Here is a 24,922-nt window from a genome sequence, read left to right as displayed (position 1 = left end):
ACAGGAAGGATTGCAACAACTATCGAGGTATCTCATTGATTAGTATACCAGGCAAAGTATTCACTGGCATCTTGGAAGGTAGGGTGCGAGCAGTCGTTGAGAGGAAGTTGGATGAAAACCAGTGTGGTTTCAGACCACAGAGAGGCTGTCAGGATCAGATTTTCAGTATGCGCCAGATAATTGAAAAATGCTACCAGAGGAATAGGCAGTTGTGTTTGTTTTGTAGATCTAGAGAAAGCATTTGACAGGGTACCGAGGGAAAAGATATTCGCCATACTGTGGTACTATGGAATTAAAGGTAGATTATTAAAATCAATCAAAGGCATTTATGTTGACAATTGGGCTTCAGTGAGAATTGATGGCAGAATGATTTCTTGGTTCACTGTACTTACAAGGGTTAGACAAGGCTGTAATCTTTCACCTTTGCTGTTCGTAGTTTACATGGATCATCTGCTGAAAGGTATAAAATGGCAGGGAGGGATTCACTTAGGTGGAAATGTAGTAAGCAGTCTGGCAGATTGTGCCGAAAGCCTGCAGTCTAATATCTTGGAACTTGAAAATAGGTGCAATGAATATAGTATGAAAATTAGCCTCTCGAAGACTAAATTGATATCAGTAGGTAAGAAATTCAACAGAATTGAATGTCACATTGGTGATACAAAGCTAGAACAGGTCGATAATTTCAAGTATATAGGTTGTGTGTTATCCCAGGATGGTAATATAGTAATTGAGATTGAATCAAGGTGTTGTAAAGCTAATGGAGTGAGCTCGCAGTTGGGATCAACACTATTCTCTAAAAAGGAAGGCAGCTCCCAGACAAATTTATCTTTACATCGGTCTGTTTTCAGGGCCAACTTTGCTTTACGGGAGCGAAAGCTGGGTGGACTCAGGATATCTTATTCATAAGTTAGAAGTAACAGACATAAAAGTAGCAAGAATGATTGCTAGTACAAACAGGTGGGAACAATGACAGGAGGTTACTCACAATGAGGAGATAAAGGCTAATTTAGGAATAAACTCGATGGATGAAGCTGTATGCATAAACCAGCTTTGGTGGTGGGGTTATTTGAGGTGAATGGAGGAGGATAGGTTACGTAAAAGAATAATGGACTCTGTTATGGAGGGTAAGAGAAGTAGAGGTAGACCAAGTCGACAATGGTTAGACTCGGTTTCTTACGATTTAAGGATAAGAGGTATAGATCTAAATGAGGCCACAACGCTAGTTGCAAATCAAGGATTGTAGCTATGTTTAGTAAATTCACAGAAGCTTGCAGACTGAACGCTGAAAGGCATAACAGTCTATAATGTATGTATGTTTTTTGTTGCCTCAGGTCTACACCTAGACATGAATCATGGTGGTAAATTAAGAAGATCATAGCCCTCAAGTTACGGGGAATAAATACCTTAGAAGACTTGTTTCGCTTACACTTGTGATACAAAAGACCTTTATCTCGGACGATGCCCTTTTATAATTTTTTTTTTTTTCCGTCTATTATCTCGGCACATTCACGATCCTTGTTTTTAAATTCTGCTAAATCGGAAAAACCCATGGGATATTTCTGAAGTACATTAACAGGGAGACTACACCCAGGACTACATTCTGCACCCTCAAACGTGCGCGACAAACAGTCAGCCACAATATTGTCTCTTCCCCTTACATGCACGATGGTAAATTTGTAAGACGACAGTCAAAGAATCCAACGAGCTGTTCTCCCTAACTTCTTCACATTTGCGTTCATCTAGGACAGCGCTTGATTGTCGGTGTGTACCCAGAACTGACAGTGTTCAAGGTAAGAATGAAATTTCTCAACACCGGAGACTATGGCTAGACATAAGTGGAGTAATTAATTTCAGATCCATGCAACATCTTGCTAAAATATGCAATAGGAAATTACGGTGTTCGAGGTAAGAACCGACGCAAAATCGGGAGGTTGTGGGTTCGGATCCCACTGGTGTCTGGTTGGCCATTTTTGTTCTGTACTTAACATCTGTTCAACACTTACTAAATGTACGTAACACGACCTAATAGGTTGAAAGTCGGTTTTGATGATAAGAATGGAATTTCTCAACACCGAGGACAACGGCTAGACATAAGTGGAGTAATTATTTTCAGATTCATGCAGCATCTTGTTAAAATATGCAATAGGAGCCAAAAGCGTCGTTCTCGAATCTCTGGTTCAGCACAGTTCAGAGAGCAATATCGCTGGCATCGCAATGAAGAATGAAATAACGGTTGAAACCAGGACTGTGTAACAGGGAGCTTGGCAAAGAGTATCTTTAAGTGCAGAAGGCCTGTTCCTGAGTGTCGCCCCAACAGAAATGAGGTGTTTTTTTTTTTTTTTTTTTTTTTTATTTTTTTTTTTTATTTTATAGAATTCAATGGATCCGAAATATCAGAAATATAGGGGATGCATCTGCTGTAAAACCCAACCATGCCAAGAAACCTGCAGACGCCATGGAGATTCTTAGGTCTAGGAAACTCACGGATAGTCTTTACTCTCTCTGGATTTACTGAGATGCCAGAGCTGGAGATGACATTCCCTAAGAATTTGATTCGCTTGGCACTCAAGGACACTTTGTCGGGGTTGACCGTGAACCCATGTCTTTAGTCTAGAGAGGAACTCCCAAAGATGGGCTGCGTGTTCTTCAAAGGTGTCAGAGAACAAAACAACATTGTCCAGGTACGAAAACAGGCAGGTAAACTTAAGATCTGCAAAGACTGAATCGAGTATGAGACTCATTGCCCGACTACCAATAGAGATACCAATGGTCACTTTATTAAAATGATACAAGCCAAAATGGGTGTCAAAAGCAGTGAATTCTCGACAACCAGGATCAAGGGGAACTTGAAAGTATGCAGAATTGAAATTGAAAACAGAATAAAATTTTGTCTTTCCAAAAAACTGCAGGGCGGACTCAATAGTGGGAGGAGGGAACTTCTTGAATACAATAAGATGGATTAGAGGTGTATAATTGACCACAAGGCGAGCTTGACTGTCTTTCTTGGGAATTAGAAAGGCGGGGCTACTAAAAGGTGACTTGGATGGGCTTATCACACCCTTCTCTAACAATTCATTGACACATTTCCTCATGGCGGTGAGTTTGGCAGGAGAACAACTGTCTGACAGGGATGCAATCTTTCAATTCAATGCAATAGGAGAATTCTTTAGTGCACCCTAGTTTGTGGTAAGAACCTCAGAAAAATCTTCAAGAAGGCTATTTAGTATGAGAGTTTGACTTTCAGACAGATCGCATTGACATGAAAATATCTTTTAGAACCAATAACCGAAATCTTGATTTATTTCACAACTCTAATTCAATTAATAAATCAAATATTTTTTTCTAAATCTGGTGTGTATAGATTCCAATCATAACTTTAATGTGAGATACTCTGAACACATCAGTGCCATACAATACATCAGATTCTCCGCAATAGGACAACACATACACGATTCTCATCATAATTTCAGCAGTATTGATAAAAACATAAAAATGCTTAAAGTTAGTACCAAGGGCCCCCTTTTAAACACTACTGTAAATTGTTTTATTCACCTTGATCAATACTTCAACCCCAATTTGAATTTAAATGTCATTTCTGAAAAACCTAATATTTTATTCAACTTCCTTATCCGCTTTATCAAAAATGCTAAACTTACAAACCCAAATTCAATATTCCCGTCTTTATATAATTCCTACCAACATTTTCCACTTCCTATAACTCACCCTCCTAATCCACCTTAAACTACTTCACCTCCTCATTTATATCCCTATTCTTCCCTTTTTTTATTCGTTATTTTTCTGCTTCAACATTTTCTTTCCTCATTACATTCCTCTTTTTTCACTCTCGCCATTTGAATTACATTTTCTAACATCTCTAATGTTTTTGACTACTCTAACTTTCAAATTTATACTTTACGCTATTGTAAGTTTGACCTCAACTCTTACTTTCAAAATATCTCATGCTATGTCATAACGCTCCTCAACTTTTCCAGCATTGCACTTTTTAGTATTTTCTTCTTTTCACAATTGTTTTTTCTCTATGTCATATGTTTTATTAACTTCATTGATCTAACTTACAAAACTTTTGGAAACAGTGCCGATCTACTCTTCAGGAACTTGCTCCATAATACATTTATATTTTTGATCTGCGACTTTCTTCATAATTCTTGGATCTATCAACAAGCAGTGCTAATTCCTAAAATTATACAGCACCTCATGGACTGCAGCTGAACTCTTCAAGAATTTACTCCATGCTACATTTAGATACGCATTTGATTCTGGACTTCTTCACACACAGTGCTCTCCAACACATCCAACTTAAGAGACTTTTAGAAGCACAGTGTCGATCTACTGTTCAGGAAGTTACTCCATAGTACATTTGTGTATTTGATTAATTTTTGGATCTATCAATGGGCAGTGCTATTCCCTAAAATTGTACCGTGCCTCATAAACTGCAATTGAACTCTTCAAGAATTTGCTCAGTACTATATTTGGATACATATTTGATTCTGGACTTCTTCCCATACAGTGCTCTCTAACGCTTATGTCTTATTAACGTTCTTGATCCATGACTTCTTCATGATTGACATGCAGTGCTGATCCTTAAAATTATACAGTGCCTTATAAACTGTAGCTGATAAATACGTATTTTGATTTTAGACGTTCTTCATAACATTGTGTTATAGTGCTTCATAAACTGTATCTGACAGTATCATCTAAACTTCATACTTTTACCTGTGCATCTTGTGATTGATAATATTTCAACACACAATACTCCCTAAAGATGTTAGTGCTTCACTATCGGCAACCAATAGAATTCTTTATACTTTGCAATTTATTTTTATCTGTGCATTATTTTACACTTATTTGTGATCGGCTGATGATGACCAAAAATACTGGTCGAAACCGGTACCAATTTTAATTAAATAGGAATGTAAACTTACATTTTTTATTTTATTAGTATTGAAAGGTTGAACCATTTTATACTCTCTTTTAACTTACTAGGGGGCTACAGTTTGATGAGATGCACAATGGTTTGTTTCCGGAAGGATTTTCAAAAGGGAAACTCTTGTTGGATCTAAAATGGAAAGCGAAGGCTTGACTAATGAAGTCGATAGACAACCCTCTGGCTAGCATGAAATCAGAGCCTAAGATGAGTGGAACGGTCAAGCCTGGGACGACATTAAAGTTCCAATTCCAAGAGAAATTGTGAATTTTTAAATGAATTCTGATATGTGCTACCGGAAGTACACAATGACCATCAGGGGTCACATAAGCTTCAGGACAACTATTATTACGGAGGTCTTTTAATACCATCCCCTCAACAAAAGATTGATCGACGAAAGAGCTACATGTCCCAGTATCTAAAAGGGCTTACACGACACGCGAACCACAGGAAACTTCAGCCGAGGGTGAAGACGAAGGGAGTCCGCAAATTTTGCGATTTTAGTTGCAATCTGGCACCAACGATGGGCCATCACGTGGGTGCGATACTAGTTTCCCTCATTACTGTTGCACCTCAGACAAATGTTACGATATACACCGTTTAGACCACACTGATAACACATTACGGAAGACTTAGACCTACACTTTCTAGAAACATGTCCCTCTTTTCCGCATTTCCAACACTTCATAGAAGTTGCCACCTTACGACAAGACACATCTTGACTTTGAAGGGCGCCGGCTACACGATCAGAGGAGTGGGGCGATTCTAAATAGTCAACTTTTCTTTTAGGAAATTGGTCATGAGTGGGAGATCTAGCGAAGGAAACAGCTTTAGGACAAATGCGGCAAGCTGCACCAGGAAAGCAACAATCACTAGGAGGAGGTGGAGGATGGTACATATTGTTTAATTGTAAGGTCGACTCAGATTCATGGCCGAGACTTATAATGTGCAATGTCAAGAATTTCATTGTTTAGTCCGCGTCGAATCAAGATTCACAAAGCAATAAATTGAAGTATGGTCCACCTATTCAATACAAATTATATAGGAGTTTCAAATCATCACATTATTATTTATTACATGGGACAAGTTTCGGCATAATGAATGCCATCATCAGCCAAATAGGGAACTTAAGACGACATATATAGTGGGCATAATCAGACCCTATAATCAAAATATACTAAGTAACTTGTTAATTTAATATTTAGTGCTTACAATAATGTATTTTAGTGTACCATTTGCCACCGAGGTAAACACCTCATTTGCAAATAAAGAGATTTTGATTTTGATTTGATTTGAACTTAAAGTGGATATCCATGTTATAAACAAACCCTTTTTTTTATTTTACAAGCATAAAACTTGATGGTCATATAACAACTATTTTTATAAATTTGAAACTTGAAGTTCATATATTAAAACAAATTAACCAGGCTCGATAGCTGCAGTCGCTTAAGTGCGGCCAGTATCCAGTAATCGGGAGATAGTGGGTTCGAGCCCCACTGTCGGCAGCCCTGAAGATGGTTTTCCGTGGTTTCCCATTTTCACACCAGGCAAATGCCAGGGCTGTACCTTAATTAAGTCCACAGCTGCTTCCTTCCACTTCCTAGGCCTTTCCTCTCCCATCGTCGCCATAAGACATATCTGTGTCGGTGCGACATGAAACAAAATAGCAAGAAAAATATAAAATAAAAGAAATTAAAAATCTAAAAGTCCAGTGATTGTCTTTGACACTATGGTATCAATTTGTTAGTCAAATGTAGCATGTCGTAGCTATAATTCACTTGTAATAATATATATGTATATAAGTAACAGGGAGTTACTTTTGAATGTTGTTCGTCATAAGAGATCAACTTGCGTCAGTTATATATAGCGCATGAATGTTATAGCCATAATTGATTTGTAATATTATGTATAGAAGTAAGAAGAGTTCTTTTTTAATGTTATTCTTCAAGGAATTTCAATGTGCATCAATTATGTATGGCACTGAGTTCAAACTGTGTTAATGTAGTGTAGTAACCTGGCTGGGAGAGCGGATCTCGTAGCAACAGTTTAAGGTTACAGATGTTAAATTGTTCTCGATCCAAAATGGAACCTATGAGATGAAATATGCTCGAGTTAGAGTTGGAATAAAGAAATGGGGCAAGAAAGCTTTAAGTAAAAAACTCACCTCTGGTGACAGGCTGTTGGTTGTAGAGTTGATGAGGAACTAACCAGCTAGTCATACACGCAGCGATATAGTGGAGAGGGAGGGAAGCGGCAGGGTATATTGGGTTGGAGGAGGGGGAACAGGGTAACAGAGGGCATACAATCAGATGGGCGCGGGGGTTGGTAGGGATGACATGCAAGCATGTTACGTTCTATCTGAAAAGTTGATCGGTTTCTAGGTAATTAAACATTTTTTAATACAGCAATAAGCATGTCAAACAAAATTTTCGGTTTTTCAGATATGTCGTGAGATTTAGATTTGGATTTAAATATTGATCGAGCTGAATATAGCCATTTTCGGTAATGTCAAGTAAAGGGCCCTTATTTAATATTTCAATGATATCCAAGTCTTGATCAATGCCATAGAATTTATGTTTTCAGTCATGTACAGTACATGTTGGCCTACTGCAGAGAATCTTTTATATTTAATGTTCCATGTATCTGATTTTAAACGACCGGCCAGTTTGTCCGATGTGTGTGCTGCTGCAATCGTTGCAGCAGAATCTGTATACACCTGATTTTTCAAAAGGGTTAGAAACAGTAATCAAATTAGAGTTATGTACATGTCCATATTTCTATTGTTCATTCTAAAGGAGATGTTAATGTTCTGTTTCTTAAAATAATATAATCGTGGCACTATGATTACAAGTAAAGGTGAATGTTAGAAAAATTTAGATTTGGTTTTTTCTTTAATTAAATTTGATTTTGGGCAGTGTGTGAATTTGTTCATAATATGATCTATAAAAATTTTGTTGTAACCATTATGGTGAGCAATATCACGTATGATGTCTAACTCTTTATTGAGGGGCAATGTAGGGACCTTAAACGCGCGGTTCACTAAGCTATTATAGGTGGCGCATTTATGGTTGAGAGGATGTGTAGAGTCTTGTTTAATTTGTAGCGGTGTGAGTGGTTTCCTATAGATTTTATACATAAAAGAAGAGGGGAGCCTGGTAATGGTTTAATCTAGGAAATTGATAGAACTGTTGACTTTGGATTCTAATGTAAATTTGATGCCTGGATTGATGTCATTAAGATTTGTTTAGAGTAGTAGCTGCATCGGTAGAACGTTCGTCTAAGGTGATGAAAGTATGATCTACGTATCGAGACCAAAAGTTTATATTATTGAATTTTGCATCTTTATCTCCTTTTTTTTGTATGTTCTGAAATGTCCAAATATATTCAGCTAATATGCCAGCAGCTGGTGACCCCAATAGCTAGACCATTCACAATAGTACCAAAAATATTTTATTCAATCTTTCTCTTTGACTGCTCTTATTTTAACTTTGTAACAAGTTAAGATACTCCAATCAAGTTGTCGGTTTATGCCAAATGTTAAATCAACAATTACTCATTGCAAGCCAAAATTCTCAAACCTAAGACTTCAACCAGATAGTTTTTCTATTTTATGATTTTACTTCTGAATAAGGTCTCAATTAACCTTCTCATATTGCTGGAATGTTTTTCCTAACATTCCGAAACATTGTAATATTTAAAGATTCAAAACAGGCTACTGCTACTAAGCACTGTATGATGTACTTTTGTAACAACTATTAACCAACAGCCAATGGCTGATATTGTTGTTATCACAATAATACCAAAAATTGTTAATCAGTTTTCTTTAGACTGCTCCTATTTTAAGTATGTTAATATTAAATCTTAATAATTTGTTTTAATTATAAATCAAGTGCCTGATTTAACCTTGAGGAGGTACAATGACTGAAGATGTCTTCAGTGAAAAGCAAAACATGTCTCACATTTCATAAGGTAATAAGGATCAAATATGGAGATAAGTTTTTGAGGTGATTAGTATCTGAATGGAAGTGTGCTGGTAATTTGCGTAGGTTTTTGACCGGAATTAGAAGCAGATGTACAGCCACCTTCAGGCAAATTCTCAGTTGTGTCGAGGAGAACGAACCAGGTAGTGGTTTATCATGACACAGGTAGAGCATTAAATTTCGCTTCTCAGCACAGAGGAAATGGCAGCCTTCCTCATTACTGACTAGCAGTGGGGAAAGGGGAAAGGTGATGGCATGTGTCACAAGAAGGAGGCATCCTAGCATATGTAATGTGCTAGGTCAGGAGAGATTGAGTTACACATGCCATCACGTATCTAGGAAGTGAGGTAGTTAACCTTGTGTTGCCGTGATGCGATTGTGTTGTTGTTTGAGTCATCAGTCCATAGACCGGTTTGATGCAGTTGTCCATGCCACCCTATCCTGTGCTAACCTTCTCATTTCTACGTAACTATTGCATCCTACATCTGCTCTAATCTGCTTGTCATATTCTTACCTTGGTCTACCCATACCGTTCCTACCACCTACACTTCCTTCAAAAACCAACTGAACAAGTCCTGGGTGTCTTAACATGTGTCCTATCATTCTATCTCTTCTTCTCGTCAAATTTAGCCAAATCGATCTCCTCTCACCAATTCGATTCAGTATCTCTTCATTCGTGATTCAATCTATCCATCTCACCTTCAGCATTCTTCTGTAACACCACATTTCAAAAGCTTCTATTCTCTTTCTTTCTGAGCTAGTTATCGTCCATGTTTCACTTCCATACAATGCCACGCTCCACACGAAAGTCTTCAAAAACATCTTTCTCATTCCGATATCAATGTTTGAAGTGAGCAAATTTCTTTTCTTAAGGAAGCTCTTCCTTGCTTGTGCTAGTCTGCATTTTATGTCGTCCTTCCTTCTGCCATCGTTAGTTATTTTACTACCCAAGTAACAATATTCATCTACTTCCTTTAAGACTTTGATCCTAATCTAATATTTCCTACATCACCTGCCTTCGTTCGACTGCACTCCATTACTTTTGTTTTGGACTTATTTATTTTCATCTTGTACTCCTTACCCAAGACTTCATCCATACTATTCAGCAACTTCTCGAGATCTTCTGCAGTCTCAGATAAAATAACAATATCATTGGCAAATCTCAAGGTTTTAATTTCCTCTCCTTGGACTATGATTCCCTTTCCAAATATCTCTTTGATTTCCTTTACTGCCTGTTCTATGTAAACATTGAAAAGGAGAGGGGACAAACTGCAGCCTTGCGTCACTCCTTTCTGGATTGCTGCTTCTTTTTCAAAGCCCTCGATTCTTATCACTGCAGACTGATTTTTATACAGATTGTAGATAATTCTTCGTTCTCGGTATCTGATCTCTATCATCTTTAGAATCATAAATAGCTTGGTCCAATCAACATTATCGAATGCCTTTTCTAGATCTACGATTGCCATGTACGTGGGCTTGTCCTTCTTGATTCGATCCTCTAAGATCAGACGTAAAGTCAGGATTGCTTCACGTGTTCCTACATTTCTTCTGAAGCCAAATTGATCTTCTCCCAACTCAGCTTCAACTTGTTTTTCCATTCTTGTGTAAATAATACGTGTTAAAATTTTGCAGGCATGAGATACTAAACTAATAGTGCGGTAGTTTTCACACCTGTCAGCACCGGCCTTCTTGGGAATAGGCATAACAACATTCTACCGAAAATCGGATGGGACTTCTCCTGTCTCATACATCCTGCACACTAAATGAAATAAACTTGCCATGCTGGTTTCTCCTAAGGCAGTCAGTAAATCAGAGGGAATATCATGAATTCCAGGTGCCTTGTTCCTATTGAGGTCACTCACAGCTCTATCAAACTCTGACCTCAAAATTGGGTCTCCCATTTCATCAGCATCAACAGCCTCTTCATGTTCCAGAACCAAATTAACTACATCGTTACCTTGATACAACTGTTGGATATGCTCCTGCCATCTTTCTGCTTTGTCTTCTTTCCCTAGAAGTGGCTTTCCATCTGAGCTCTTAATATTCATGCACCTAGATTTCCTTTTTCCAAAGGTTTCCTTCATTTTCCTGTAAGCAGCATCTACCTTTCCCAGGACCATACAGCCTTTGACATCCTTGCACTTCTCCTTCAGCCATTCTTCCTTAGCTACCTTGCACTTTCTATTCACTTAATTCTTTAATCGCCTGTATTCTTTTCTGCCCTCTTCATTTCTAGCATTCTTGTATTTTCGTCGTTCATCAGTCAGGTCTAGTATCTCCTGAGTTATCCACTGATTCTTAGTTGATCTTTTCTTCATTAGTAACATTTCTTCAGCAGCCCTACTGACTTCATTTTTCATGAGACTCCACTCTTCCTCTATAGTGTTTCCTTCAGCCTTTTTGATTTAGTCCTTGTGCAACTGTTCCTTGAAACAATCCCTCACACTCTTTTCTTTCAACTTGTCTAGATCCCATCGTTTTGCATTCTTTCCTTTCTTCAATTTCTTCAACTTCAGATGGCATTTCATTACCAACAAGTTGTGGTCAGAGTCCACGTCTGCTCCTGGGAAAGTTTTGCAATCCAACACCTGGTTTCTGAATCTCTGCCTAATCATAATGAAGTCTATTTGATACCTTCCAGTGTCTCCAGGTCTCGTCCACATATACAGCCGTCGTTTGTGGTATTTGAACCAAGTATTGGCAAGGACTAAATTATGATCAGTGCAGAATTCAACCAGCCGACTTCCTCTTTTGTTCTTTTGTCCCAATCCAAATTCTCCTACTGTACTACCTTCTCTTCCTTGCCCTACCACTGCATTCCAGTCTCCCATCACAATTAGATTCTCGTCACCTTTTATATATTGTATTAAATCTTCTATCTCCTCATATATTCTTTCAATTTCTTCATCATCTGCTGAACTAGTAGGCATATAGACCTGCACTATTGTGGTGGGCATTGGTTTGGTGCCTATCTTGACGACAATAATTCTTTCACTATGCTGGTCGTAGTAGCTTACCCGCTGCCCTATTTTCTTATTCATTATTAAACCAACTGCATTTCCCCTGTTTGATTTCTTGTTGATAATTCGGTAGTCGCCTGACCAAAAATCCTGTTCTTCCTGCCAGCGTACTTCACTTATACCAACTACATCTAACTTTAGCCTATCCATCTCCCTTTTCAGATTCTCTAACCTACCACAACGATTCAAACTTCTAACATTCCACACTCCGAGTCACAGAATGTCAGTATCCATCTTTCTGATGATCGCCCCCTCTCGTGTAGTCCCCACCCGGAGATCCTAATGGGGGACTAGTTTACCTCCGGAATATTTTGCCCGGGAGGAAGCCATCATCAGTACATCATTCATACAGAGAGAGCTGCATGTCCTCGTGGGGTAGTTACGGCTGTAGTTTCCCATTGCTTTCAGCCGTGTAGCAGTATCAACACAGCTAAGCCATGTTGACTGTTATTATAAGGCCGTAACAGTCAATCATCTAGACTGCCGCCCTTGCTACTACCAAAAGGCTGCTACCCCCCTTTCGCTGAACCATTTGTTAGTCTGGTCTCTCAACAGATACCCTTCTGATATGGTTGCACCCGCGGCTCGGCTATCTGCATCATTGGGACACGCAAGCCTCCCCACCGCGGCAAGGTCACATGGTTCGCAGAGGAGAGTGATGGGATTATTTTGTATTTTTGTTTTGTATTCAGTATAATTTGCCGCTATGCCAGTGGGTTTTTCTTTTCTTTTGTTTTTGTGTACAGTTTTGTTTTGTCCACTAGTGTGGAGTATTATTGTATCCTTACAGTGTGTTGTTAGATGTGTTTTTGGTTCTATTGTTTTTGCTTGTAGTTTTTCCTAGTTTTGCTTGGTTTTTCTAATTGTTGGTTTCTATTTTTCTCCATCGAGATTGATTAGGTTGTAAAACTGTAAGATCTGGAGCAAAATAAAGGTTACTTACCTACTTTCTTACTTACTTACTTAATTATGTTCAAATCCTAATTGCATAAGACTATAATTTATTGAATAGGTTGTTAAATACTAATTAAATTAATTAGCATCCTACAAGTATAGTAATCTTCAATAGGGAACCATAATGATATTTATCACTTGCATCGTTAGAGTTGACAAGCTTGTTAATAACCTGTTCTATTATTTGTTATTCATTCAGATTTTCTGTCTCTCAATTTTAAAAAAGGAGAGAAATAAAATTTCCAAATTTGTTATGTTAAATGCTGCTCTGAGTAATTCCTTGTCCAGCCATTCAATCCAGGCGCTTCCTATTCCTCTGTGAGTCACGGAAGCTCCGTAACACTTGTTATTACATGTCAAGTACCAAAGTTCTAAACATCTCTTGATAGAAATGTAATATGTGTCATTAAAATAAAATACATCATAAATGTCATAAAAGAACACTAAAACTACACTGTTCTATTTACAATTTTGTTAAAATGCCATCTTTGTCTATTACCTAAGAATGCAACCAATTTACTAAAATTAGTGTCTCATAAAAATTTTACTAAAATCTTTCAATTCAGAGATCACATCAATTAAATTTTGCTGGTATTTCCATCTGTCCTCAAAAATCCCTAGAGTTGTAGCTCCCCATCTTCCGGGCTATGCCATTGTTGAGAAGCATAATTAATGTACAAATGGCAAAACGCAGTTTACCTTTAGGAACATTTTGTTGTGCCCATTACAAACTCGTATTTTTCTTCTTTCACTTTTTCTGTGCCTGGAGACTTTCTTCAATATAGCACTGTCTTTTTGGAGCAGAATCCCGTGCACTTGTTAATTGAACAGAATTTAAATTTCCTTTACTTTGAATGACTCTGTCATATGAATCACATCTTTTACACTCAAATCTTGTATTACAATGTTTACACATTAATATATTAGTACCACTTGCCACGAAACCACGTTTCTTGAATTCATTAGCTTGAAAGGTAACGCTGTCTTCATACTTTCTTCCCAGCTCAGTTACAAATACAGGAGCAGACTGATCTAATGTTTGAACCAAGTAGGCCTACCTGAAGTAGCTCTCAACTTCTCATAAATGTAGAAATACACTTCCATTAGTGTTTTCTTGGAAATTTTAATAAATCTGTTTCTCGTGTATTGCTGGGCTGGACAGTCACCTTTGGTTCATCCTACCTGTGCATTAGGTAACTAAAACAACAAGAGTGACATTGGTTGTGGAGGTAAAGGGGAACCCCAAGAAAATAATAGAAGTTCATGCGGTTGTGCCTTCCATTACTCTTGCAGCTAATAAATAATTCTTAAAAACTAATGTACTTCTAAATAAACAAGATGTTCCAAAGGATCTGGGAAACCTTGTCATCGATGATCTTGAGGGCTGTTTACACATGCAGGCTTTACTTTGTGCATACTTGTGTAATCCGGTTTGCAGCGGAATGCTTCTGCGTATGGGCGGGAAGACGGTAGCTCGTGCAAGCCAAGAAGCACATCTTGCTTAAATGTTGCAGCCCGAAAGATTTTACTTGTGCAGACTAAGTTTGCGCAGTGAAGGTGGTGCGTGTAGACAGGTTAGCTCAAGCCGCGCCTTAAAACATGAAATACTTTTCGGTATGGATAGGCATATCAATTAAAGCAATAATGTCAGATATAAGAAATTACCGCATTTTTTCGTGTATTAGACCCTCTTGCGTATTAGATTCCCCTTGACTTTTGTAGATGAAGAAAATTTAAAAAATCTCACATACAACGTAATTCGTCAGAGAACAACGAATCCACTTCGAAGCTTCTACAAGCCTTATGCAGCTCTGATGACATCAAACAAATTTGTGATTAGTTTCGTCCATATGACCCACGCAATGAAAAGGCATCGAAGTCATGTGGACATCTATGTTTCGTAGTTAAGAAATGTCTGCTTCCATAGCGTAGGCCTGCTGCAGCTCTGATGACGTCGCACAAATAGGTGAATAGTTTCATGTCCGACCTGCACATTGCAAGCACACATCAGTCATGTATATTTGTCTGTGTTTTGTAGTTAAGAATGTCCGCCAGTGTAATGGTTAGTATGATTGGCTGCCGTTCTTGGGAGCCTGAGTTCGACTTCCGGTACCATATTGCCAGAGATTTACGAATGGCAGGAAGGTTGATTTATGGTAAAAATGGTACATGCATCTCTCTTCCATTGGGGTCCTGTCTAAAAAAAGAGCTGCACTAACTCGGGATGAGGAAACGAGTTTACTTTAGTTAGGAAATATTCACGATTGTTGCTAGACCTATTAATATAGGCAGGCGAGATCATTAACAAAGTGATCGTTTAATATCTCGTAACTTGGGCCAACATAGGGTTTCTTGGGAGAGAAATAGATTTAAAACGTGATAAAAACAATTCAATAACAATTGTTTTACTCGCCAGCATACCTAGCAAATAATAATAATAATATTGTTTTTTTATGTCCCCCAATTACTTTCAGCGATTTTTGGAGACACCAAACAAATCGTACTAGGGTATGCATTAATAAAAAATGAGAGACAACAAGAATACAAAATTAAATATTATCATTAATAAAATGCATTAATACCACACCTATAGATATCCATAAATGCGGCAAACTTTCGTGTTATTTATTTTTATTTTTTCCGTCGTGGAAGTTTTGGCATTATCCGGGCGATACTATACCTAACCTAAACAATGTGGTCTCTCATCCGATTTACAGCTGTTTAGGTAAATCGTGATGTGACCCCCTGTGGGTGGGGGCGGTAGAATAACGCCCACGGTATCCCCTGCCTGCCGTAAGAGGTGACTAAAAGGGGCCCCAGGGACTCTGAACTTTGGAGTGTGGGTTGGCGACCACGGGGCCCTCAGCTGAGTCCTGGCATTGCTTCCACTTACTTATGCCAGGCTCCTCACTTTCATCTATCCTATCCGACCTGTCTTGGTCAACTCTTGTTCTTTTCCGACCCCAACGCTATTAGGTTTGCGAGGGCTAGGGAGTCTTTCATTTTCATGCCCTTCGTGGCCCTTGTCTTCCTTTGGCCGGTATCTTCATTTTTCGAAGTGTCGGACCCCTTCCATTTTTCCCTCTGATTAGTGTTATATAGAGGATGGTTGCCTAGTTGTACTTCCTCTTACAACAATAATCACCACCACCACCATCCTGATGTGATGAATGTAGAGAACAAACATGAAATATACTTTTAAAATACGGGTCTGGCTTTAAACAGCCGCAGTTATGAAAAGAATGCTTCCAGTCATGATGTATTACATTCGGAAATACAACTCGTAACAAATGCTAGTTATCAGCTAGTGGTTTGGCACGCTTTCAGCAACATGGCTTTATTCAGGAGTGGCTTATGCTACACATACACCAGCTGGGAATATCAGAGACCATCTCCAGGAACCATTTGGGAATAGCTTCACACAGTTTAGACTCTATAGTCAGGAACAAAACTATTTTTAAAAGGTTAAAGAAGATAGGACCTCAAATGCTCTTGGTCTTGATTCCAGTGCATGGCTGACGAGATGGCAGTAAAGATGACGTCACTTGGAATGATGACACGCCAGTAGCAGGGAAGTTAGCGGTGCAAGACAATTAAAATCATGAATCTTTTTTTTTTCCATTGACCATATACAATGAAATAGGCTTCGTCAACTGATAATAATTTAGTAATAATACCTTTTATTAAAACTTATTACTTACATTACGCATTTCTAAGAATTCAGAGGTATTATAAAATGGATTTTCTATTAACCAATCATACATTTTTCTTTTAAAATTACGTAAAGGAGTGGACCATGCTTCATGTGGTAATTTATTAAATAATTTTAAACAACTGATTTTATGTGAGTGAGCAGTTTTTGACAGCCTGTGAATTGGGAATTGAATTGTCTGTCTGCTTTGCCCCGAGTATCATGAAGTTGAATGTTTTCCCTAGTACTGAATTCATTTATGTTGTTTTTAACATATGTCAAAGATATATAAATATACAAATTTATAATTGAAAATTTAACATGCATCACAGTATTTTGTCGGTCAATTAGAGGCGTAATTACTTAAGAATGGATGAAAATGCATATACTGAATTGCTTTGTCTGGCAATGCCTCTAATTGACTGACAAAATACTGTGATGCACATTTCTATATTTCCATACAAAAGACTGATTTGCATTTTAAGATTCATAGCTACAGGAAGACAGTATAGAGACTTGACATTCACGATGGTAATTTCTCATCAAGCTTTCTCTATAAAAATAAGCAAAGAATTCATGAAGGGATGTTAAAATCAATGTTTATAAAGAAATAATTATTACAATAATAGCAGTTAACTGACACTGACAGGATGGAGAACAGAGAACTGTTGTTCTAAGCATGCACATTTGAAAGCATCTCTGCCTTGTAGATAAATATATACAATCATTTCTCTAATTCTGCTTCAAAAGATAGGCTCATTAATTATTTTTTCTACATAAATGTATTGATCTTTCAGTAAATGTTGAAGCTTATGAATCATAAATGTGATGTTGATCTTCAGCTCTTCTTTCCATCAGTTGTTTTCCAATTCCACTTAGTATGTCTGCTTCTCTTCCTCTTCAGTTGTCCGCCCAGTAAGTGTGTACTCGGGATAGGAGATAACACGTCTAAGCCAGGAGTGGACAATCCGGTACAGAATTACTTGCTGATGATTGTGATAGTGGGTGCGCTCTGGGGTAGAGTTAACCGTTACTCAATCTGTGTCACTTTCATCCTGGAAAAAGGAAAAAAAAAAAAAAAAAACAGTACATTTTTTAAGGTTCCAAGGTCGCAAGAGAAATGGAGGCAAAATAGCATGAGAATTTCAGAATAGATGGAATATCCCTCATTGCTTGGGTGCCGTTGATGGTAAACACATCATGATTGTACCACCGCCAGAGAGGGGTTTGTATTTTTACAATTATAAAGGATTCCATAGCGTGGTACTGATGGCAGCCATCAATGCAAATTATGAATTCGTTATGTATGCATTTGGTGTAAATCTGACATGTTCTGAAATTTGGGCAAATATACTTAACACTGTGTGGATGCTGCACTGTGTTCCATGTATTTTTTGCAAATTATACCGCACAAGTAAGTGGCTGACATGTGGACGGCATTTAGAGGTCATAAATGAGAATAATAGACTTTTGAGTAAATGTACCTTTCCAAATTATTTCTAATTCCTTTGTAGCTAACATCTTTAATATTAATATATTTTCTGAATTTTTTAAAACAAAATTGCCATTTTTAATTTTTATCATAAAAACAGATTCACAGATTGTCAATTTTCGTGAGAATTTGCGATAACATTAGCCATGAGTGATTTGCAAATGTGATAAATTATGCAAATACGTCTTGCTTCATATCTCCCTTACATTTAACTCTCCGGTGGTTGTGCTCGAAAATATAACGCCAGTAGCCGCTTGGATTTCAATCATAGTCCAATTTTCAGTGGGTATTTTATTAACTGTTTTTTGTTTTCAAGTGTCAATTTTCAAATTTATAAGACAGATGGAGTATGATATATATAGTAATCAGAGACAAGTAACGAAATATCAAATATTTTGACACTGTATCGAATATTTATTTTATTTGAAATTTTTAAAGAAGTTGATAACATTTCCGGTTCTGAATAAAAACATGGAATATTTGATAACAGATGATCGTTTTTCTAGGATTAATTATTTACAGTATATTCAGTTTCCCAATTCTATGCTATGCTCTATACAATCATATCAACTCAGTCGAAGTGTTCTAATCTGAACGTTAGCCACAGTCGTGTTCAGCACTCGAACATTTCACACAAACCTTCTTCATGTACTCTAGACACACCCAATTCATGCACTTATTTCAGTGCTGCCAGGTGCTCTTGTTCCTCTGTTAAATTCAAAGAAAATATCGTCCTACCTATCCTTTAGTAGGTTCCACTGGCATTGCAGTCTCTTCCTGAATGCTGAGTAGCAGCTTTCCACTTTTATCACCCTTGGCAATGCTTTGCACATTATTTTCCTCCCCGTTTCTGGTTTCATAAGTGCCAAGGGGAGATCTTGTAGGAATGATCTCCTCCTTATCTTCTCACAAGTATTGTTCTCAGAATATACGTTCAATGCATTTATGGCAGCGCCATTCCTAACAAAACTTCACTATGATCCCCGTTTTCATCATCCTGGTCTTCTAATAACTACCGATATATCTGTCCTTTACTCATAATCACTAGAGAATACTAATATGACCATCTCAGGATGCGTAGTCCACAAAACAATCTGTCTCGGCACAGTGAATCATCCGACTGCCACTTCACAAGCAGTTCCGTAAATAGTCGCGTGGAATACATTCGTAATCCAACTTAACTCTTTGGTATGCCATTGGCATGCTAGTGGTCAGTGATGTAATATTTCATGGTGATTGTAGTGGGCAGTTCTTCTAGGTGAGGTATTAGACAGCATGTAGCAAAAGCAAGTGTATTATGTTCACAGATATAAAACAATAATCCTGCATTACAGTAGTAATCTACTCGACCACTGGAGGGTTAATATTTATCGCTAATAATAAAGAACTTGGCCCTGTACATAGGGGTGTTTCATTTTAAAGAATTTGTGTCAACTAAGAACTTTACTTCATTGCTTCACTCGTACTTCATCAGAGTGGGTAACCCTATTGAAATGGAATATATGTCCCTTTGTGAAGTTCCCGGTAGTGATAGTGGAATAAATGGGACATCCCTTTGCAGTAGATGTGCAAGAGAGAAAGAAACTCTGTGTCATGTGCTCCAGTCATGTCCGTTCAATTCTTTGCTCAAATGGAGACTCCATGAAGTGAAATATATACTAATCCAGCTGTTGAAAGATAACTGATACGACACCTGTGAAGAAGTCCATGCATAAGATGGTAAGGGGACAAAAGCGATTTCTATATTTACAGTAGCAACAAAAAACACATTTAACCTAAATGGATACGCCCAAACACAATCGATCCAGCAGATCGATGGCAAGCTTACTGTTTAGTTAGGGATAAGAAAAACCTTTGCTCCTTATTGGCAACTATTGTCACTGAATCTGTAGGCCTAGTAATTGCAGTATTCAGCATCATATTTAATTAAACATTTTATAGATTTAGGATGGATTCGCTAAGGTATCTCTCTCTCACCTTGTAGCGAAACAAGCAGCATCATTTTATAATAAATGTTTTCTTTCTTTGTATATATTCCTACCTAGATTTATAAGGCAGGCTGAGTAGCTCAGATGGTAGAGGCACTGGCCGTTTGACCCCAACTTGGCAGGTTCGATCCTAGCTCAGTCTGGTGGTATTTGAAGTGCTCAAATATGTCAACCTCATGTCGGTAGATTTATTGGAATGTACAAGAACTTCTGTGGGACAAAATTCTGGCACCTCGACATCTCCGAAAACTCTAAAATTGGTCAGTGGGACATAAGGCCAATATTTAAAAAAAAATGCTGTTGTGTATGTTTGTGTTCTGCATTACATTACCTCCATTCACAACTTCCTGTGATTACTGTGTGTTAGCTGTGTGGATAGGGGCGTGCAGCTTGAGCTTGCATTCAGGAGATTGTGGGTTCGAACTCCACTGTTGACGGCTTTGAAGATGGTTTTTCATGGTTTCCCATTTTCACATCTGGCGAATGCTTGCTGCTTGCTGGGGCTGTACCTTAATTTAGGTCATGGCTGCATCCTTCCCACTCCTAACCCTTTATATTCCTTCATCGCAATAAGACCTACCTGTGTCGGTGCGCTGTATAGCAAATTATATGTAATAAACTTCATAAAACAATTTGAAAATAAAAATGTTTTCCTGTGGTTTACATAAAAGTATATTTTCTTTATTGCCATTGATGCTTTCACAGCCCATTCTTATAGTCTATATTTTCTTTGTTCCATTACTTTCCCTACTCATAATAACAGTAAGAAAGGAAAGAAATATTAAGATAATACACAAGGCTCATATATATATATAATTGTGTCTTTTCTTCTTTATTCATGTCAGAAGTATCAATCTTACGTACAGATATTTAAAAGTAGTGATATCTACATTCCTACTACACAAATATACAGGTCTATTATACAGTCACAGATAAAGCAACAGTTCAAGAGCTGGATAATTCTTGCCCAGTATTGTGCAACGTCAATAGCGTTGGGGAAGGCTGCAATCAAGTCTTTCATAGTGCACATTGAAGGACATAAAACACACTGACGTAGATGTTGGATCATCTGCTGCTCTCCGCAATCACAAGGTGATGAATCACTTGAGAAACCCCACTTCCGCAAATTTACTTTTGTTCTGCCGACTTCTATGTGGAGTCTGTTAAGGGCTTTCCATACTGTCCACTTTTCCTGGTGTCCACATGGAAGACTTTCCTTCGCCTCTATCCAGTTGGAAAGGTAGTTGATTCTTTCTCTCCACATTTTGACCCTAGCATTCTCTGCTTTCCCCTCAAGGTTAACTGATGTGCGGAGAAAACTTTTTCTAGATTTTAGCCTCTGGGTGGCTGGTTGGTATTCATAGAGGAGGTGTGCTTCTGAAGAAGATGATTGGAGCCTTTCTTTGTTAGCTGCTACATCCATACGAATCTCACCAGGAGTAATACCAGCTAAAAGTTGGACCTTCACAACGGGTATAGGTTTCAAACATCCAGTAATGATCCTGCAGCTTTCGTTTAGAGCAGTGTCGACCTGCATCGTATGAGCTGACCTGTACCAAACCAGGGAGGCATATTCTCCTGCAGACTAGCATAGAGCTAGAGCTGATGATCTACTTGTTTGTGGTTGTGCTCCCCAACTCGTTCCTGATAATTTTTGTAGAAGGTTGTTTCTAGCAGCTATCTTTTGTTTTAAGTTTTGGCAATGTTTCTTACATGTTAATGTGCGATCCAGCATAACTCCCAGGTACTTTGGTGTAAAGCAGCATTCCAGTAAGTTCCCTTTCCAGAGTACTTTCAGTTTCTGAGAGGCTTGTACATGCCGCAGATGGAATGCACAGATTTGAGTCTTACACTTAAGAAAATGGAAATTGCAACACCATGAAGGCATTGGTCGTTTGTATTGATTTTCAAGATATGGAACGATGCCTTGCAGGTATGTAAACGATCAAAGTTTCAGACCCATTGGATTGTTGCTACAGGTCTCCTCACGTGATTGGTCGCGGAGGAATCAACTCCAGTATACTCTGGTGTAGCGTAGTCGACTTGCAGTCTGTGCAGTGAAGTGTTCCCCGTCAAACATGGTGTATAGAGTACTGCCACTGGTCTATGGATGACTAGGAGACATCTGATTTGGAATGATGAATCACAGCAAACATGTGGCAGTCAGGAGGGAGAGTTTGATTGTAATGAATGTTAGGTAAAAGATACGTGCCAACCTGTACAGTGCCCATAGAGAAGTTTTGGCATAGACTTGGTCCTCCCATATTATTATAGGGCACATTGAGAAGAAAAGATATAAGGTCATTTTGAACTGGTGCATTTTGTCAGTGCTAGTAGATTGTTTCAGAGTTGATCATTGTATGTTTCAGCATAATAATCCTCTTTTGTCATGAAGCGGGGTCTTTTCGTGGACAAGGTTTAGGATATGGACTGGCCAGCCCAGAGCTCAATTCTCAATACTGTTGAGCACCGCTATGAGTTGAACAAGCACCGCGACTTCACTCATGACTTTAGTTACTTGCGTTACAAACTACACTTGCTACAGCACTGCAGGAAGAATTGTCTGCCATTTCCCCAGAGATGTTCCAACACCTAGTAGACAGTCTTCTCTGCTGTTCGAGCTGTAATAAAGACTCATTGGTAGTACTGCTGGTGAAAGTGTTACCTCATACAAAATCTCTTCATGATTGTCTTTATCCAACATCATCTACCAGCTTCTATGTAGACTTTGCCTAGTTTTATTTCATTGGCTTAGTTACCAAAACTGTAGCCAAATAATGATGTGACTACTGCAATACCGGCAAAACCAATATATAACATGGATCATCCTGTCCCCATTCATGCTTAACTTGATCAAATTATATTGGACAATTGTTTCACATTTGAAGTTACATTTACTTCTGATCTCCTGCCTTTAGAAATACTGAAGTTGGACACCAACTGGTCCCTAGGTCTAGGGTAAGCCCTGGGCTTTCCATTAGATACACATTGTTTGTTTTCCTTCTCTTGTCATGCGTATCTCCCTCCTCCCCTCACAACGGTGTCTTTTCATCAACAGTGGCCACCGCCATTGTTAGTCCACCCTCTACTGACGAAGGCTGCAACTGGGTATTCTGGACTTCTGTATTTTATTTTATGTGTACTCTATCCAAGCGTGCTCACACAGCAAGTCTCTGTTCGCCATCTTTTCCCTATACATATTTTGAAGTTTTCACAACCAATATTAGAGTATTTTATTTGTTTCACTAGATACTGTACACACACAAATACTTCACACTTTTTCTCCCTAAAATTAAACGAAGAAAAACTAAGGTGCACTCATGATTTGAAATAAAGTAGGTACCACTTTACCTCAAACAATGGATCCCATTATACTATAACATTGTCTGGTCTTGGTCTGTGTGGCATCAGTAGCATGTTAGAAGTGAAGTGTGAACCACATATTAAGAATGGCTACAAGTTCTTGTAATTGGTCGTTCACAACTAAAGAGAAGCTTAGAGTTATTGAAGATGCAGAGTACATTGGAAACTGTGCAACAGGAAGAAAATATGATGTCAAAGAAAGGTGTAGGCTTGAAAAAAAGAAAAAAAAATTAAAACCATTTAATTCCTAAAATTCAATGGTGCAAATTACTTCTGTATATACAGTGCTAATTTTCACGAAAAATGTAAACTCCTTAAGCTTATGTTTCTTGATGAAATTTAGGAAGTATTGTTTGTATGTGTTGAGTTTTAAAAAGTTATCTTCAAGAATAATAGGATACTGTAGAACAGTTCAGCCATCATTTGACTGCTAAGCATTGAATATCAACGCAATTATATAGCAGTGTGAACTGTCAGAACTCGTCAAATTTTTAAAATGTTTGTCAAGAAGGACAGCTCTTGTATTTATTTCCTCTGTCATAATTTGGAATTTGTATCTTTTAGCAACTTAATCTGGATACAGTATATCATAATAATTATATTTGCTTGATTTTTCTGTTACAGTTTAGAGAAGCTAAAGCAGGAACTACAGAAAGTGACAGAGAAAGATGAAATTTCCAATGTAGTACTACAGCCTGGAGCATTCTGTTTGGGGAGGTTTCCAATTGATGGACTGTAAGTTTATTTGAATCACATGATTCGTTATGTAAAACAGAATACATCTTTGAAGAAAATTATGGATCAACATTGTGAGGGAAGCTGTATTTTTTAAGTTATGTTCTCTGTGAGAAGTATATGATTATAATACTTACTTTGTGCTTCAAGGTGGTCATTTTTATTGAAATGTTTCTTGTCTTGTGTTGCCAACAAAAACTGAACTCTTAAACAGTCAGTCTCAAGCTAAAATTTGAATTTAAAATACGTATCGGTTTTCCTCTATTTCACCTTCCTTACCTTCCATTATGCATTGATTTTGTGTTGTCTAATGGCAGATCTTTAGATTCATTTCATTTATCTCCTGGCATCCCTCTAAAATCTTGGAAGGTCATTCAGCTGCTGGCAGGTATTACACCCTTCCGGGCTTCGAATGGATGACCCACGCATAAGAATGCCTCCACGTAACGGGGTAAACACCCACGGATGAGATTGGATTGAAGAGCGGGTCGAGTTGCTTAACGAGCTTCGAACCGCTCCCCTTCGTACTTTCTGTGCCGGCCCGGCAGCCTGAGCACTTGGGGGAGTGGTACGTTCGAAAGAAAGACAAAAAAAAACAAATACTTAAGATGGAGCCTTATGTCTATAATATGAAAGTAGGATCTCTGGGTTCAAATGCCTAGTGGATACTGCTTAGCACTGCTACAAATGACAAGAATCATAAAATAGGGGTTACGAATACGAATTTATTCAAATACGACATATCAAAGAAGTT

The 24,922-nt window shown here is 38.1% G+C and overlaps 1 protein-coding gene across 4 annotated transcripts in view; it reads left to right on the top strand.

The window, feature by feature from the left end:
* Positions 1 to 24,922, top strand: part of LOC136877431 (putative ATP-dependent RNA helicase TDRD12) — an 821,384-nt gene that overhangs the window by 567,818 nt on the left and 228,644 nt on the right. For all 4 annotated transcript variants that reach the window (XM_067151463.2, XM_067151464.2, XM_067151462.2 and 1 more), the window contains one exon: positions 24,058 to 24,168. In XM_067151463.2, coding sequence (XP_067007564.2) covers positions 24,058 to 24,168 — 111 coding nt within the window. The remainder of the gene's footprint in view (positions 1 to 24,057; positions 24,169 to 24,922) is intronic.

This window comes from Anabrus simplex, chromosome 7, assembly GCF_040414725.1.
Source record: "Anabrus simplex isolate iqAnaSimp1 chromosome 7, ASM4041472v1, whole genome shotgun sequence".
Lineage (NCBI taxonomy): Eukaryota > Metazoa > Arthropoda > Insecta > Orthoptera > Tettigoniidae > Anabrus > Anabrus simplex.
The sequence above is the reverse complement of the archived record's forward strand: the minus strand, read 5'-3'. Positions and strand labels throughout refer to the sequence as shown.